The sequence below is a fragment of the Lethenteron reissneri genome, chromosome 8 (genome assembly GCF_015708825.2).
Source record: "Lethenteron reissneri isolate LAM-NWPU_2019-01 chromosome 8, ASM1570882v1, whole genome shotgun sequence".
In the NCBI taxonomy this organism is placed as follows: Eukaryota; Metazoa; Chordata; class Hyperoartia; order Petromyzontiformes; family Petromyzontidae; genus Lethenteron; species Lethenteron reissneri.
In genome coordinates, this window is record NC_083786.1 from 3,064,111 (window position 1) to 3,081,218 (window position 17,108).

Sequence of the window (17,108 nt, forward strand, 5' to 3'; positions counted from 1 at the left end):
ATCATAAGCTCGTCTCTTTTCTGTCTCTATGTTATTCAACCATTCTGCAAAAGACAAGTTCAAAGATGCTGCCTGTCTGTACAATATTTAGAAATATACATACGGTGTTGATATATCCATCGGAATACCATCTTCTGCGGATTATAACACGCACAGGACCTCAACACGTGCCCTATACGTCAATAAATCAACACATACATCGTCTCGCACGCAGACACAGCCAAGACAGATTGTTGGGGCAAGTGCTGTTCACGAGCAACGATTACGGCACACGACGACGGGATGAGTGGCCACCACAACCACGACTAGCCGCCTTTGTCTCCCCAGTGCTGATGTTTACACGCTGCACCAAGTACGAGTTTGAAGTTGAGTCGGTCTCGAGGAGGCCCAGGATCGGTGCAGATATTCACCATTGTGATCGATCTTGAGCGCTAACCACTGCGCCACCGCTCCATCCGTGTCTTTTATATTGTCCCACAAAGACAAAGATCCCTCGTATAACCTTCGTTAGAATGTTGGGGCAAGTGCTGTAAGCATCTGGTGGCCAGCACCACGCGTGGACACCCTGTCCTTCACGAGCTTCCTTCACAGAGGCCGGCATTGGCACGATTGGTACCAGTCATTAGCAGTATACAAGACAAAGATCCCCCATATAGCCTTAACAGACTGTTGGGGCAAGTGCTGTTCGCGAGCACCTATGATGGCCGGCACGGCGCATAAGGGGGTGGGTGGCCAGCACCACACCCGGCCGCCTTTGCCAGTGGCGATGTTTAAACATGTCACCAGGTACTCTGTTGAGTCTGAGTCGACTTAGGGGAGTCCCAGGACCAGTTCAGATAATCGTCACCGGTGGTCGCCACGAGCAGGAATCGAACTCTTGTCGCCAGGTTCGTCGCGCGGTGCGCTAACCGCTGCACCACCGCTCCCCACGCACGCACGCTCGCAAACGCGCACAACTGTACCGGATTATTAGACGCACCCGCCCAAACCTTTGATGCACGGCCAAAAGCGCGTCTCTTATAATGCGGAGGATCAAGTAGTTGAGGTGAGAGCCACGGTGAAGTCCACTGCGTCTCTGCGCGGGGGAGGCTCGGCGACTCGTCAGATGGGTGATCATTTTGCTCACCGTAGTTTATGGGATTCATCCACGTTGCTGATAGATATGTTATTTGTAAAATATATAGACTTATTGAATCTATTATTATTAAATGTACGTTCATATTAATGTACGTTGAACTTGATTATACGTTGAACGTCTTTTGCACCGTACGTAGCCAACCGTGCTAATCGGAGGTGCCTGGGAAGGACAAGAAACTAAACACAAAAAGCAGTTCTAAATAAATTAGTTTTGAATTTAGATTGAAAATATGGATATAAATGAATAAATGATTAAATGGTAATCACGCAAGTATTTGTTTTTACTGCATTTACAATTTTGTTTATGAAAAAAAAAACCACGCAGATACGTTTATATTAATGAATTACGTAGCTGGATTCTAAAATTAGAACGTGGGATGTTGGCCAACACAATTGCCCTGTACCACCCCACGCGCGTGATCGAGGCTATTGGAGTATTTATCGCCGACTGTACCAGTGAACTGCGTGTGTGTGTGCGAGCGATGGACTTGTCATGCCTCGAACAAATACAAGCCAACATATTTACTACGATTATCAAACAAAGCTTTGATGTGGCCTTAGCCGGATCAGAGCGCTGTTCCGCACTTCTGTAGGACCTGAGTCCGAACTTGGGTGTTTAACTCCCCGGGATGATAGCCCTCGAATGTGGCGGAGTTCACGTCTCAACCTAAGGTGCCAATGGCTGCACGTCAACACAAAAACATCCACCTTATTAAATGTGGAAGTTTCGCTTCATTTGACCTAAATTCCAACTGTGAAATGCATCCGTTTCAATGGTATGCGATCATCTCAAAGAGCGTGCAATGTGTGTCTGTGTGTGTGGCAGGGTGGGAAGCGGCAGTGAAGTAGTTAGCGCGCTGCACTACGAACACGGCATCCCGAGTTCGATTGCGGCTCACGGCCAACACCAGTGAAGATTGTTGGAACCGGCCCTGGGCCTCCCCAAGGTCGACTCAGCCTCAAATTAGTACCTGGTGCGGTGTGGCCACCCACCTCGTCGTGTGCCGTGCCGGCCTTAATAGGTGCTCGCAAACAGCACTTGGCCCAACAGTTTGTTAAGGCTATATGATGGATCCGTGTCTTTGTGTGGCAGTGTGACCCCGAATGTGTAAAAGCTACAAAGTTCAAGTGAATTATTGATTGTTCGTGTGAACATCACCCGTAGCTGCTCCTGCGACACACGGGGCGAGATTTCCGAATGGATCCCACGCTGTCGTAACCACAACGCCAATAGCACAATTGTAACCAATTTCATCCACGGATTGTGGCATTCTATTGTAGTTCGCGGCTAACTTTTGATTACATTTCATTCTCTGAAGTTGGTAATGTAATTGGTAGTGACGCCACAAACAAAGATGCCCCGTGTAGCTTTCACAGACTGTTTGGGGCAAGTGCTGTTAGCGAGCACCTGTGTGACCGACGTCACTCCCGGCCGTCTTTGTCTCCCTAGTGCCGATGTTTACACACCTCACCATGTACTCGTCTGAGGCTGAGTCGACCTAGGGGAAGCCCAGTACTGATTCGGATAATAGTCGCTGGTGTTGGCCGTGAGCTGGAGAATCGAGGTCGGTTTTCCGGGCTCGTAGCGCCGAGCGATAACCGCGACCCCTACCGCTCCCCAAACGCAACACTCCGTGCGCTGTTTGGCGTACACACACGGCACCTCGGCCCTGTGTCCACATCACTCCCGGGGGCCACGAGTGATCTACGCACGCTGAATGCGTTTGTCCAAACGTCAATTCAATGACCCCCCCCCCAGCAGCATCCACCGTTCCGCCGTTTGCATTTGGAGCCACGCGTCCCCTAACACGCACGGCGCGGACTCATGCGGCGTTGGTGTCCGCGGTGGCGGATCACCGCCAAGATAGTTCGCGTTTACACGCGCACGAGACCGTCTAGATGCTTGCGCGTGTCACGTTTAATTAGCCGGCGAGAGAACACGATGCATAGGCGCGTCGGGTTTCGTTACCAACTCGGGCGGAGTCTCCCTTCTCACGTGCGCGAATGCACATTCGCAGCAGCAGACAGGCAGACAGACGGACAGACGGGCGCGCGTGTCGTCTGTGTCGTTCGTGAGACGTCGCCGGCTCGGCTTTGTTGTGTGCACTCTTTGCCCGTGTTGTATTACAGCGGCGTCAATTATAGCCGGTAATGAAAGAACAAGGGATGGACTTGTATGTAATTTGTCTGGAACGTGCTACTCTCACCCCCCCCCCCCCCGCCGCTATGTATATATAATTCGCATCGTGTTCTGTGTTGTAGGATAACGCTTCGACCGGACCCGCTGGCTAAAGCGGTAGAAGGGAGCGACTCACAATAATGGGAAGGTCTGTGTGCGAGTTAAACTCCTACAGTTCGTTGGGGGTTGGCTGAGACTATTATGCCGCCTGGTATGCAAGATGACCTGAGTTCGATCCCAACTCTGACGCCTTTTGCGTGTCGCGTGGACTTTTTTCCGGGTTTTCCGGTTTTTCCCTCCACATGTCGAATCAGCATCACGCGTTTGGAGTATTTGGCCGCTACACATTTCCACGTGATGATGATGATGAGCCACTTCGTTGAGCTATCATTTGTGTGACCCACGTCGCTTCTTAAATAGAGCAGTATAGCTCAGTGGACCTTACCCGGTAAATTAAAAAAAATGTATTTTATTATCCACCCGAGTTGGGAGTTTATAAATTTAGGACCACGTTGTGAAGGAAATCTACAGTGATGATCCGATGGATAGACTTGCCCCTGCTATATGAATATGAAATTTCGCCCACTGGCTTTGCAGGGCTGTCAACGGAGAGATGATCACCCTATGAATGCATCGATGTTTATTTTACGGAGTGCCGGAAAATTATTTTATTGGAGGGCAATATCCATCATTCGTTAAGCGTGTAACAATGAGCTGTTTGGACGCGTAAACTAATTAACTCTGGCAATTTGATTAATTGACACAATTAAAAGATTCGATTATTGATGCTTAACTCGTTAGTCCTGGCGCTCTTGTTTTGTGTGTTCGTGTGTGTTACGTCTGGTTTGATCTAATATACCTGATGTAACGTTGGTATTATATATATCAAATGACAGAGATTCCCCGTGTAGCCTTAACAGACTGTTGGGGCAAGTGCTATAAGCGAGTAGCACCTATGAAGGCCGCCACGGCACACGAGGGGGTGGGTGGTCAGCACCATGCCCGGCTGCCTTTGTCTCCCCAGTACTTTTTTGAGGCTGTGTCGGCCTAGGGGAGGCCCAGGACCGCTGCTTCGTAGCGTAGCGCGTTAACCACCACTGCTCGCACAAAAACGCACACATTGCCTATATATAGTGTACATATAAAACATCGCAATTCATCGATATTTACACACTCCCTTCTCGAGTCTCCATCGCCAGTGTCGGATTTCTATATAAACCGCTGAATTGATGGGTGACTTGTCATATGATTAGTGTGTACGACGCGGTGTGGGTGATTGCTGAACACGTGGATACATGATACGCGAGTTTAATTGCCTTTCTATTCAATTATTCATTGTTTTGCGAACCGGTCGACTGGGACAATTCACTTCCCTGTCTGTTCATACATAAGACCGCTTGCCAACGCACGTTTTTTAAATACATTGTTTTGGAAGATGTACACGTCATTAGTACAAATACGCAACACACCACCAGCGCATACACGGCACCGTATATGGCTGCAGAGAGCACGTGGCATGCAAACCTGCCATTGTTCATTCACTCGTCATGGCGCTCTATACATTCCGTTGATACGCGATAAGATAACAAGCACGCTTACTGTGGCACAGACGAATTTGTAATAACATTACGAAATAAACCAATGAATAAAGACACGTTTTTTCGATAGGGGGAAATGTCACCGGACTGTTTTGGCACGCCGATGAGTGCTTCCGAGCACGAAACCAATCCCGAGATGATCGTGCATCGCAATTGTCAATGGAAAAACGTGTTCCTTTATTAAGGCGTGCCAGCTGAAAGTTTCATTACAGTTTGCATTCAGTGAATGCGTTTTCATCGCTTGTCGTTGGCGAGCCATCGAACAAATGCGGTCACCGCACCGCGCGCTTTCAGACGCGCTTCTGCGGCCGTCTGGAACGCTCTTCCCTCCGATATTACGAAGCCACTGGATCTGTGCGCTGTTAAATCTAGATTGAAAACTATTTTTTTTTTCAACTGCTTTTTGTGTTTCGTTTGTTACCGTCCATCCGCACCTCCGATGAACACGGGTTGGCTACGTACGGTGCAAATGAAATTCAACATACATACATTCATACATGTGCATTCGACACATTATCTGCTCATGCTGGTGGTGTCCATACTGTACATTATGATATCTTGTCGTTGCATGGACACACGGTGTATATGTGTCTATACATTTGAGTCTTTCGCTGTTTAGATACAATGCGAATGCGTCTATACATAGTAGTTTCTTGGTCTGTCTACACACTGGGTATGTGTCGATAAATTGTAGTCTATTGTCGACGTATGCACACAATACATTCGCATGTCAATGTCTAGACACTTACACAGTGCACGGATGAATGGCAGCCTATCCTCACACCAAGCCTTCTCAAACTCAACTGCAGTATATATATTTTTTTCACCGTTTCAGTTGCGAAGTTATTCGTAGTGCATTACGAATCGTCACCGCCGCACGAGCCTCGACACGGACGCATGGAACGCGTGTTTAAACGAAATATATAGCCCCGTAATGAACGGGACGGTGGCCTTAAACACAACCCGTGCTGTTCCCCTCTCGCATGTGCAGAGTCCGTGTCGTTGTGCTGCGTGTGTGCAGTGCCGGATTATCCTCGCAGAAAAAGTAGCTACAAATGTAGTAGCTACATATGCTACGGGCCCCGCACTTTCAAGGGCCCCGCGCTAAATGCTTTCAAGCTATAGATTCCGGTTGAGTGATTATGCATTTGTTCTATTGCTATAGCACTATACTGCGTTCAACTTTTATGAACGACTGGGTGTTTAAGGTTAGCGATTTGTCCTATTATTGGGCTGTATAGCAAATTAAACAATCTAATGACTTTACTATGCAAATAAAAAACTGTATGTGTTTAAATTGTTATTTAATTTAAGGCCCCTTTATAACATATGCAACAGGCACCTAAGTAGCTTAATCGGGCATTGCGTGTGTGCAATAAGGCACAGCTCGTGTCCTTCGTGTACCGTTGTGGATATGCCTCGGGCAAGGTTTGGCAGAATGCATAAAAAAACTATCGTCACTTGAGACACACACGCCCCCTTCAAGCTATTCATCTTTACACGATGATGATCATGATTGTGCGCAGAAGCAATCGATGCACACCCGTCAAGGACACATTGGCCTTAAAAATAAAACAAATGTCATCGGCGACGTTTCAAGCGATGGCCCTTCTTCGCAGCGCACAAAATAGGTGCCGTGTGTCAATATCCAAAACGATCTGATCGTCTGCTGTGATGAAGGGTGGTCATTGCCCCAAAAAAGTTGCCAATTGTATATTTGATTACGTGTATATATATATTATTCCAAGTCAGTGTTGTCGACAAGTGAGCTGAGTTATTTTTTTTGGTTGTTGTTAATTATGCTCGCGACGTTTCGAACCATGGACCTTCTTCATATCACTTTAAGAACGGCCCCATTGCCCGAAACTTCTCCGATTATATTTTTTTACTTTAAAGCCAGAGTGTTGTTGACGAATGTGATTCGTTTTTATCACTTATCATTATTATTATTAAAATAAATGTTGCTTGTCCACCACTGCCATTGCAGCAGCATCAAATCACGTGGTGTGTTATACGCACAGTGCGGAAATATGATATTTGTCTGTACGTATAAAACATAGCTTAAACCCATCACTCTCCGTCACTTGCTCACAGGCAGTCAATCGCCTCCTTATCACTCGTCAATCGCTACCACTGCGACTACTACCACCATGGTTCCTGCACCGGTTCCTGCAGTTATGTTGAGAACCCTGCCTATCGAACTCACCCTTTCGTCGTACAACCACCACCACACTGCAAGTCAAATTAACACAAAGACAAATATCCTCCGTCTAGCCTCAACGGACTGCTGGGGCAAGTGTTGTTAGCGAGCACTCGTGAATTTCGGGACGGAACACGAAGGGGTGGGGGGCCAGCACCACGTCCAGCCGCCTTTGTTTCCCGAGTGGCGATGTTTACGCATCGTACCAGGTACTCATTTGAGGCTGAGTCGACCAAAGGGAGGTCCGGGACTGGTTCAGGTAATCATGACTGTTGTTAGCCGTCAATGGTGAATCGAGCTCGGGTCGCCGGCTTAGTAGCGCAGCGCGCTAGCGACTACACGACAGCTCCAAATAACACAGCCATTCATTCACATTCATTCAATCACCCATCTACTCACTCACTCAACAACTCACCCAGCCGCTCACTCACTAACTCACCCAGCCGCTCACTCACCACACTGCAGCTCAAAGGCTGCTTCTTCCCTCACCACTGCACCACTTTGGAATTCCCTCCTCCGATCGTTTACATTCTCAAGTCCTTCTAATAACCTTGTTCAATTCAAGGTTATAATGAGGCGTGTCTGTAGGTATAACACACGCGCGTGTCACTATACAGATGATCTGTCTCTGTAGGTGTAACGCACGCGCGCGTCTGACTACATAGTTGCACTGCACGAGCAACTGACTGCCTCGTCATCTGGAGGTTGAAGCGACGCCGGGAAAGCAACTCGTGTCGCGGGGGACAGCGAGTTGAGGGTCACACGTGACGGCAGAGAGTAGGTAGGTCATCGTGTGTGTGGAGAGGTGGGGGGGGGGGGGAGCGGTGGCGCAGCAGTTAGCGCGTGCCGCGCTTATAACCCGGCGACCCGAGTTAGATTCCCGCTCACGACCAGTACGACCAGTACCAGTGACGATCACCTGCAAAAAAAAAGATCGCCACTCGAGAGGCAAAGGCGGCCGGTCACCACGGTGCTGGCCACCTCACCAACCCATCCACTCCCGTTGTGTGCCGTGCCGGACCTGATCGGTGCTCGCTAACAGCACGTGCTCCGCTCCCCACCCAAACGTCTGTTAAAGGTTGTACGGAGAAGGGCGGGCGGGCAGGGGGGAGTGTGTGTCATCTTTGCCTTTGTGTTGTGCGTCAGGGTCACGGCCAAACGTAGATTGTGGTGGGCACGGTGGGAGGGAGAGAGGGAGGGGACAGGGAGAGAGACAGCCCGCGTCATCGTGAGTATACCACTGCGAAGGGACACGTCGGCACAACGGTAGCAACAGCAACAGCAGCAGAAGCAGCAGACGTCTCGGGACAATTTTACACGTCGGCTTTCGCGACGAATATTGATCAAGCAAGTTAATTAGAACTTGCTTACTCTTTGGTTCTTTCGGTAAAGTCACGTAGGTATGACATTTTAATCAATATTCGTCGCGGAAGCCGACGTGTAAAATTATCCCGAGACATCTGCTGCTTCTACTGCTGCTGCTGCTGCTGCTACCGTAGAGTAGGATATTCCTGCATTCACGAAAGATTAAAATCTCGATAGAACTTGTTTCTTTGTTATCCGCGTGTCCACTTCATTTGATTAGCTCTTTCGCGTGGTGGATGTTTATAAGTTAAAGTACATTGGCATTATAGCCTACAGGACGATTTCACTCGAAATAACCTTAGGAAAATAGCATGTAGACTGCACACATGATGTATGTGTACGCGTTAGCTCTCAGACGCAATACACACAGAATACTGTATCGCCTTATTTGTGTAGAGATTTTAATGCGTATGAAAAATGTTTTAATGGAATTACGCCAAAGAAAATATACAGTGTGTGTGTGTGAGACTCAACACGTGTCAATAACACTGCCCGAGAAAGGGAAAATAAGATAAATATTGTAATATGCGACGTTTCTGGCAATGACCCTTCTGCATAGCAGAGGGATTAAATGTAAGTCATTATGCATATTGAAATAAAAAGTGAACTGGCCAGATTTGTCGCTCCGCCAAAAAGCGATGTTGTTGTTGAAATCGTTCGGGAACAGTTGTTTTTTAAATCCTTTATATTAAGTTCGCTTGCTTGCTTGCTTGCGTGCTTGCGTGCTTGCCTGCTTGCTTACGACCGTGCAAATCTTTCGGTCGTTTTTTAACCCACTTCCCGTGATCCAATCGAGCTGACATTTTCCACACAGACTCGTTGTGCGTGACAATTAATTTTCGTGAAAAAAAACTTTCCAAAATTTTACACTTTTTAGGAAAAAAAAAATGATATTTACTTACCAATTGCTTAATGGTGGCAGGCAATCATCTGACCCATAGGTGGCAGCCATCTCAAGCCAGAGGACGAGAGGACTCTAGCCGCCACGCATATAAAGGATTTATAGTGAAAAACTTTGTTTTTACGGGTTAATTTTTTTGGTCTCAACTACAAAGGTTGCATGCAGAACGATGCCAACACCACACTTTGTCATTGCGTGAATGCTGCACGAGCGAACTTGGAGGGGGGTGGGGAAGATGCGTCCCGCACAGCGAGACGCGCGGGTTGACGCAATCACGCGGACGGGCAGAGAAGCGCCTTCATTCGCGACATCGTAACGCTGTTTGAATGTTCTCTTGCAAACCATCTACGATCAATATTGTCTCCCCCCACCGCCACCACCACTACCAACCCTGTCTCTCTCTCTCTCTGCGTGTCCATTGTCCTTTCTCAAAGACGTCAGCGATTGTTGCCTTAATTACTTCCGTTTAGCTTTGTCCTTGATATCACTCAAGGGATTGTTAGCCTATGGGCAGTGTTAGTCTACGTGCAGTGTTAGTCTATGGGCAGTGTTAGTCTATGGGCAGTGTTAGTCTATGGGCAGTGTGAGTCTATGGGCAGTGTTAGTCTATGGTCAATGTTAGTCTATCGACAGTGTGAGTCTACGTGCAGTGTTAGTCTATGGGCAGTGTTAGTTTACGGGCAGTGTTAGTCTATGGGCAGTGTTAGTCTATGGGCAGTGTGAGTCTATGGGCAGTGTGAGTCTATGGGCAGTGTTAGTATATGGGCAGTGTTAGTCTATGGGCAGTGTTAGTCTATGGGCAGTGTTAGTCTATAGGCAGTGGTAGTCTATGGGCAGTGTTAATCTATGGGCAGTGTTAGTCTATGGTCAATGTTAGTCTATGGGCAATGTTAGTCTATGTGCAGTGTTAGTCTATGGGCAATGTTAGTCTATGGGCAATGTTAGTCTATCGGCAGTGTTAGTCTATGAGCAATGTTAGTCTACGTGCAATGTTAGTCTATCGGCAGTGTTAGTCTATGGGTAATGTTAGTCTATGTGCAGTGTTAGTCTATGGGCAATGTTAGTCTACGTGCAATGTTAGTCTATCGGCAGTGTTAGTCTATGGGTTATGTTAGTCTATGTGCAGTGTTAGTCTATGGGCAATGCTCGTCGATGGGCAATGTTAGTCTATGGGCAGTGTTAGTGTATGGGCAAAGTTGATCCATGGGCAGTGTTAGTCAATGGGCAATGTTAGTCGATGGGCAGTGTTAGTCTATGGCCAGTGTTAGTCTATGGGCAATGTTAGTCTATGGACAAAGTTTATATATGGGCAGTGTTAGTTATGGGCGATGTTAGTTATGGGCGATGTTAGTCTATCTTTCTTGCGATCATGACCTTCCTTCCACTGATCTCTGTCCACGATATTTTCTCAATAACGCAACATTCGCTACTTACTCCCAGTTGCATCCAATTGTTCATGTTGCGTTTAATGAAACTTAATTCGCTGTCTTCCCCAGCTCGCCGTGACACCCATAATGTTCCAAGTCAAAGCAAGTGTGTATATATAATCAGTCTCTTAAAATAACGATCTCGTTAATTAGCCTCACATTTGTTTACACTCAATTATTGTTACATTTAATATAGACGTGTTACATTTACAATGCGTGTTTATATCATGTGCACTTAAAATAACTTCAGGATGTAAACCAAAAAATAATACTCAGCACATTCGTCAACGACAGTGCATATGTGGCCTTACAAAAACACGTATATAATAGGCGACGTTTCGGTCTTTGGTCCTTCTTCACAGCACTGAGAGAGAGGCCACTCAACCTCTGAATTGTCTATGGTGCTCTGAAGAAGGGACATTGCCCAAAACGTCGCTTGTTATATACATTAATTCTTAATGCCACGCAGCGTTAGTGACACGAAATTATTCTGGTGGGGGTTGTTGTTATTGTCAACTGTGCTGAACGCCACGGTGGGGAGATGTTAATTACTTCGCCCGCTACACAGGAGGTCGTGGGTTCGATCCCGATCCTGACGTCTGCTGCTGTATATTTGGAGGTTGCACGCTCTCGCCGTGGTCGTATGGATTTTTCTCCGTCTCCTCTAGTTTAGGATGAAGCCAATTCGTTGGGCTATCACTTGTGGCCAGGTCGCTTCTGAAAAAACTATATATATATAGCTCAGTGGGCCTTACCTGGCGAAAAAAATATGTAGTTTATAGTTTAGTTTGAGCATCACTGCCAACGCAGCAGCAGCAGTAGCAATGTCACCAAACGGAATGTGTTTAATTCTTGATGTAAACCCCAGGCAAACGTTTGATGTGTTTCTCAACGGGTTGATCTGAATCTCCTGGTTGAATGAACGGGACGCGATAGTTTCCATAATCTACACAAAGCGAGCCCTGGAAGGCGTTGACGTGTCTCACGCAGTCATCCCCTGCGAACACACCCCATGCAGTCCATTATTGAGGCCCCCATTTCATATTTCTATCCACGTTCGACACGAATGAATAATTGTAATTATAGAATTAATAACTCATTGCATAGTCTCCAAGCTGAAAAGTTTCCGGTGTTCTCGCCTCTGTGTTGCGATTTAGTTGTGGTTTTGTTTTGCTATTAAGATGTAAGACTTTAAATCAAACGAATATATATTATAAAAACAAAACCCAACACGTTGGACAATAGCACTAATGTGAATAAAATAGATCACGGCTGTTGCGTCTGATGGTGGACCCCTTGTTCATAGCAACGAACTTAAGAAGGGCCGTTGCCCGAAACGTTATCTACGTGGCGAATGTGGTTGCTAACCCAACGGCAGCAGCCGCACCACTTTTGTTCTTTAAACCAAAATCTATCTGTACAGTGTATTGATTTAGTTCTGAATGAGACATTCATTTGCATTAATTATATGTTTGATGTTACATAATAAATAAAACAGCTACATTATATTTATTCATTGAGTCTCGAACCAAACTGCGGCGAGGCAAAAAAAAAGATTACAAATACAGCAGTGGATTGTAGCAATTATACATTGATATCTAAACTCATATACGTTATATATGTGTGGATACGTGTTGCTGTTAAACTTGACTATATTGCGTGTTAATATTGCTTCACGTACGCATATTTATATATATATGTGTGTGTAGTTTAACGAACTTGACTGCTGATGAGAATCGAATGTCGAAATCGGTTCAGAGTCTGACTGCTTAAACGAAAGAATGCTGCTTGATCACGTTGGTCTGGAAAGCCAATAGGGTTGACGGACTAACATTCATATTAACATGTATATTTACAGACACGGAGTAGAATTATTGCTTTTAAATAAAATAAAAAATTGCTGCACGGCACTGCATAATGAATGTGTAAATACATTACTGGACGTTGACCTATGTCGCCTGTACTGTGCTGTGAATAAGGGTCATTGCCCGAAACGTTGCCGATTAAATAAATATATATTTTTTTTATTTTAAAGGAGTATTGTTGACGAGTGTGTTGAGGTTTTATTTTTTTCACGTTACATATGGTAAGACATCATATTAACTTTGTCGAGCCTATGTCCGAACAAATGTAACTCATTGTGTGCCTGGCTTAAAGAGCTGCGATTATGGATTTGCGCTCCCCGAATTCCAGCTACGGTGGTGAATCGAGACATCAAATGGAGGCGTGCACTTTGAACTTCTTTCGCACCGTACGTATCCAACCCTGCTAATCTGAGGTGTGGGATGCTTTAAATGTGAGAGGTTATTTTAGTTTTTGTTGCATCGTCGGAGCGTGAACCAAACATGCTGAATCGGCATTTTAATGGGAAATATCACTTCCATGCCAGGAACGAGTGTGTGTTACTTCTATGCACGGACCGCGTATGCACACGTGTGCACACGTGTTTTGTGGCGGCCATGCAAGCCAAACTGTGGGCCGTCTCGTAAACTCGTAGAGACTCACAGAGATACGTATACACTCACATAGATACATAGAGACTCACAGAGATACATTAAAACACAAGCTACAGCAGTGCGATTTTGGCCATGCAACCCAAACTATGAACGGTGTCGTAAACCCACTGCGGTCTACGCTCCTTCAACAGCGGAGGAGGAAGAGCAACACGACACGAACTCTCTCTCTCTCTCTCCTGAGTCCCCTTCGCCGTGGCCAGTAGCAGACCTCGACATTGGCACTTTGCACGTGAAACTGTTGCCTGCCATACGCAATAATATAATAGAACATGTCTATTCAGGCGAAGGTCCGTGGTCCTTTATATAAACAGACATGTGGGCTTTGTATATATATGTATGTGTTCGTGGTGTATTAACATGCATATGAGCAGTGCATCGTAAATTCGAAAAATGGACACCGCAAATTACTCAATTGGGATACGCATCTCAATGATCGCTCCTCCTCCTCCTGATTTCCTGACTAATGTCAGCTTGATTGCGGGCCACGTGCTGAGTCACCGTGTGCCACACAGGGACAGCTGCCACTGGGTGGGGGGGGGGCTTTCAGATGAGTTGGAAATAAGACGCGATGGAGGCACGCGGAGCTATTGTACAGGGGACGTTAAAGACCCGCGTGTGTCGCCATCGCAGGCATCGTGAGAAGGCAGGCTGCTTGGGCTGCGATGTGAGACGACCCGCCGTGGTATAATCGGTGAGCGATTGCATGAACAGCAAATCATCGTAAATCGTATCGTTGCAATGGCACATCTATCAACCGCGTGGGTAGACCGATCACCGCGTTATCTATCAATATAAAGCGAACTTAACATTCGTGTATTGTGGTTAACAGTGTACATTACCAGCACGCAGGGTTCGGTGTCTCTCCGTGAATAGAACATGTTATCAAGCCCTTTGTTTTATTTAAACAAAGGCTGCTGAGATAACTTGGTCCGGAAGTGCAATAAATATGCCCATGGACTAAATATTTACATTTACTCGTAGAAACAAACAGCAGAGTTGCGCTTCCATACACGCACAGACATTTATCAAGATTTGCTGACATGTTTTTTGTATTTGTTTTTATAACGATAAACTATAATAATCATTACTTATTAATCCAGGAAAGTTGTACGACTATTTTTCGGTAGGGTCTTGCTGCTGCAGTGGCTTTATAATTAAGATGTGTTTCAGTAGATTAATGACGAGCGTTTAACTTTTTGCACAATTCATAACTGCGATGTAAAGTGATATGCACGCGCCGTTTATACTGTACGATACAATTATAATGATAGGTCGTTAACTATGACACGGGCATTCCCAGCACACACGATAGGCCAGTAATGAACCTTCATGTATTCTCAGTGCGCTACAGACTGTGTATATACGTACACTGTTTGCATTTTTATTCATCAGGCAGAGAGCCTTTGGAGGAGCCATGCAACGCCGGCTTTTATTTCCACAAATAGGGTTCCGTAGCCATGGGGCGCACGAAACACAAGGTCAGATAATTGTGATTGTTTTTTTTGCAAGTCCATTGTCGATCCACTGCTGGATGAAAGCATCGTCGGTTACGTCGGTTGTTGGAGTATTACTTCACCAAATTTGGGTGGTGGCGAGTTGGTGAGCGGAGAGATGCCCACAAGCGGTGCAGATAGCACTCGCCACTGATGTTTACCCGTGGGCGAAAATCGAACTCGGGATGCCGGTTTCACATATAGCGCTGTGCGCTAACCACTGCACCACCACCGGTCCCAATGCCATTCTTATTTTAGTCGAGCGATACATTTAGAGTGAGATCGTAATGCTCTTTCATCGGTACGCAGTGGCCTAACATCAGCCGATTAGGACACGGGGTCTTTAACGTTTCGTTTTACTGTCGGCTGCGAGCTTTAACTCGTAGAAACGTCCAAGAGAATTAACGCGCAACCGGCCGCACAGAACCGGCTAGATGAGAGGGGGGGGGGTTGTTTGACCATACTTCACTACACTGGTAAGTGCAGTATAATACAGTGCAGTACAATGTGAAATCCTAAATATCACGTCTTATTGCAGTCCTAAGAAATACATTTTAAAAGGGTGCATCGAGACTGAGAAGTGAGAATTTCCGTGGTAAATGAAGGGTATAGTAGCTGTCACCACATTGCCGTGGTATTATTCGTTTTATAATCCTCATCGGAGGAGGAGCCGTGGCGCACTGGTGAGCGAACTGCGTTCGATCCCGAATCAGTTTAGAACATCACGCGCAAGCGACGATATCCGTGCGCTCGCTTCTCCAACTGCTGGCACTGACCGAGAGTGGCGAAGTATGGTCAAACAACCCCCCATGACCGAAAGGTGCGGTGTGGGGGAGGGGGGGTGGGGGTTCTTCATCCAGCAGTGGATTGAGAATGTGCTGCACATGATCATCTTCACACACACAGACCAAAACAACCCTCGCGGCACGCAACGCCACACCGAGACTCACCTTGGAACCTCAGGCATCCGTCGGCGGGCCGCGAGTGGATGTCTCCGGATAAAATTCGCTCAATCCCGAACTTGAGTTCCTTGCTACATGCGGGGGCCTGCCAGGGACCACCCGGGGCAGCTCCCGCGGCTGCCGGAGCCAGCACAGCTGAGGGTCTCGGCAGGCGAGCCGGCAATGGAACGACCCCGACACCACCACCGTCACCACCACCGCTAGCACCACCGCCACCACCGCCGCACCCGTGCTTCGCTGCCCGTGCACAGTCGGCGCCCTCCGCCGGGCAGTAATTGACGCCCCACACCCCGAAGCCGTGCAGGTAATAGGGCACGAATGTGTACATCCTCGCAGGAGACAGCCCGCAGCCACGACTTGTCACTACGCGGCCGCGAATTGCTGTCGATGTTGACGGTCGACGCTGGCGGGCTGGCGGGCAGGGCGGGCGGGCTTGGTCTGCTGGCTTCGCCTGCGTCACACGCCGCTCTCGGTGTGTGGGGACTCTGCTCTGCCACCAACTTGCTCCGGACCTCAACGCGAGGTGGGAGGAGTGAGCCAGCCTACAGCGGTCTCCCGCATATCGGCTGTTGCTGCTGCTGCTGCTGCTGTTTGTGACAGTCGTAAACGACGCTTTCGCGCATTCTGCGAGCGAGCGAGTGAGTCTCGATTGACGTTTTGTGGGTGTTGTTGCTGTTGTTATTTTTTATAGCGGAGTTGTGAGAAGAGAACTGCCCCACCTCCCTCCCCCTCGCTTACCCGGCCGGTAATGCTGCGGCAATGCGACGGAGCGTTGTTCAAGTCGGTGGCTATAACTGTGGTGATGCGTGGCTGGTCCGCATGCAAACCGGGAGTGTTTTGGTGGTTGGTGGTGGGGGGCGGAGTGGGTGGAAGGGAGAGGGTGCGAGTGGGGGTGAACCTCCCACCCCCATCATCATCATCATCCTCCTCCGTGTGGCCGCTATTGGCTGCAGCGGAGAGGCACGCGTGTCCAATGGCCACGACCACCACTCTCTTCAAGCCCGTCGGCTCGTCACCGGCGTTGGCACCGGCCAGGGGTTGCTCTCGCAGCAGCCGGCGGGCATCGCAGGGCCATTGCCCGAAACGTCGCCGATTATATATACATATGCACAGTGCGTGTGTTAAAGCCACAGTGTTGTTTGGCGAGTGCGTTGAGTGTGTTGCTCGTTGTGTTTGTGCGGTAACGCAGCGGCATCAGCAATTAAATTGTTTAAAATTGGCGAAATGGCTTTGTCGATAGAGGGAGCTCTGGATAGCCTCCCTGGAGGGTCATGTTGGGTCTACTCTTCCACGCTGGGGCGGGAGTTAGCCCACACTTTTCTCCACCCCG

The 17,108-nt window shown here is 47.6% G+C and overlaps 1 protein-coding gene across 2 annotated transcripts in view; it reads right to left on the reverse strand.

Annotated features, from left to right (window-relative positions):
* The window catches only part of LOC133360004 (H2.0-like homeobox protein), a 63,622-nt gene extending 47,005 nt beyond the window's left edge, over window positions 1-16,617 (reverse strand). For both annotated transcript variants that reach the window (XM_061578577.1, XM_061578571.1), the window contains exon 1: window positions 15,767-16,617. In XM_061578577.1, the coding sequence (XP_061434561.1) occupies window positions 15,767-16,106 (340 nt within the window). In that variant the 5' untranslated portion in view covers window positions 16,107-16,617. The remainder of the gene's footprint in view (window positions 1-15,766) is intronic.
* Window positions 16,618-17,108: the final 491 nt, after the last annotated feature.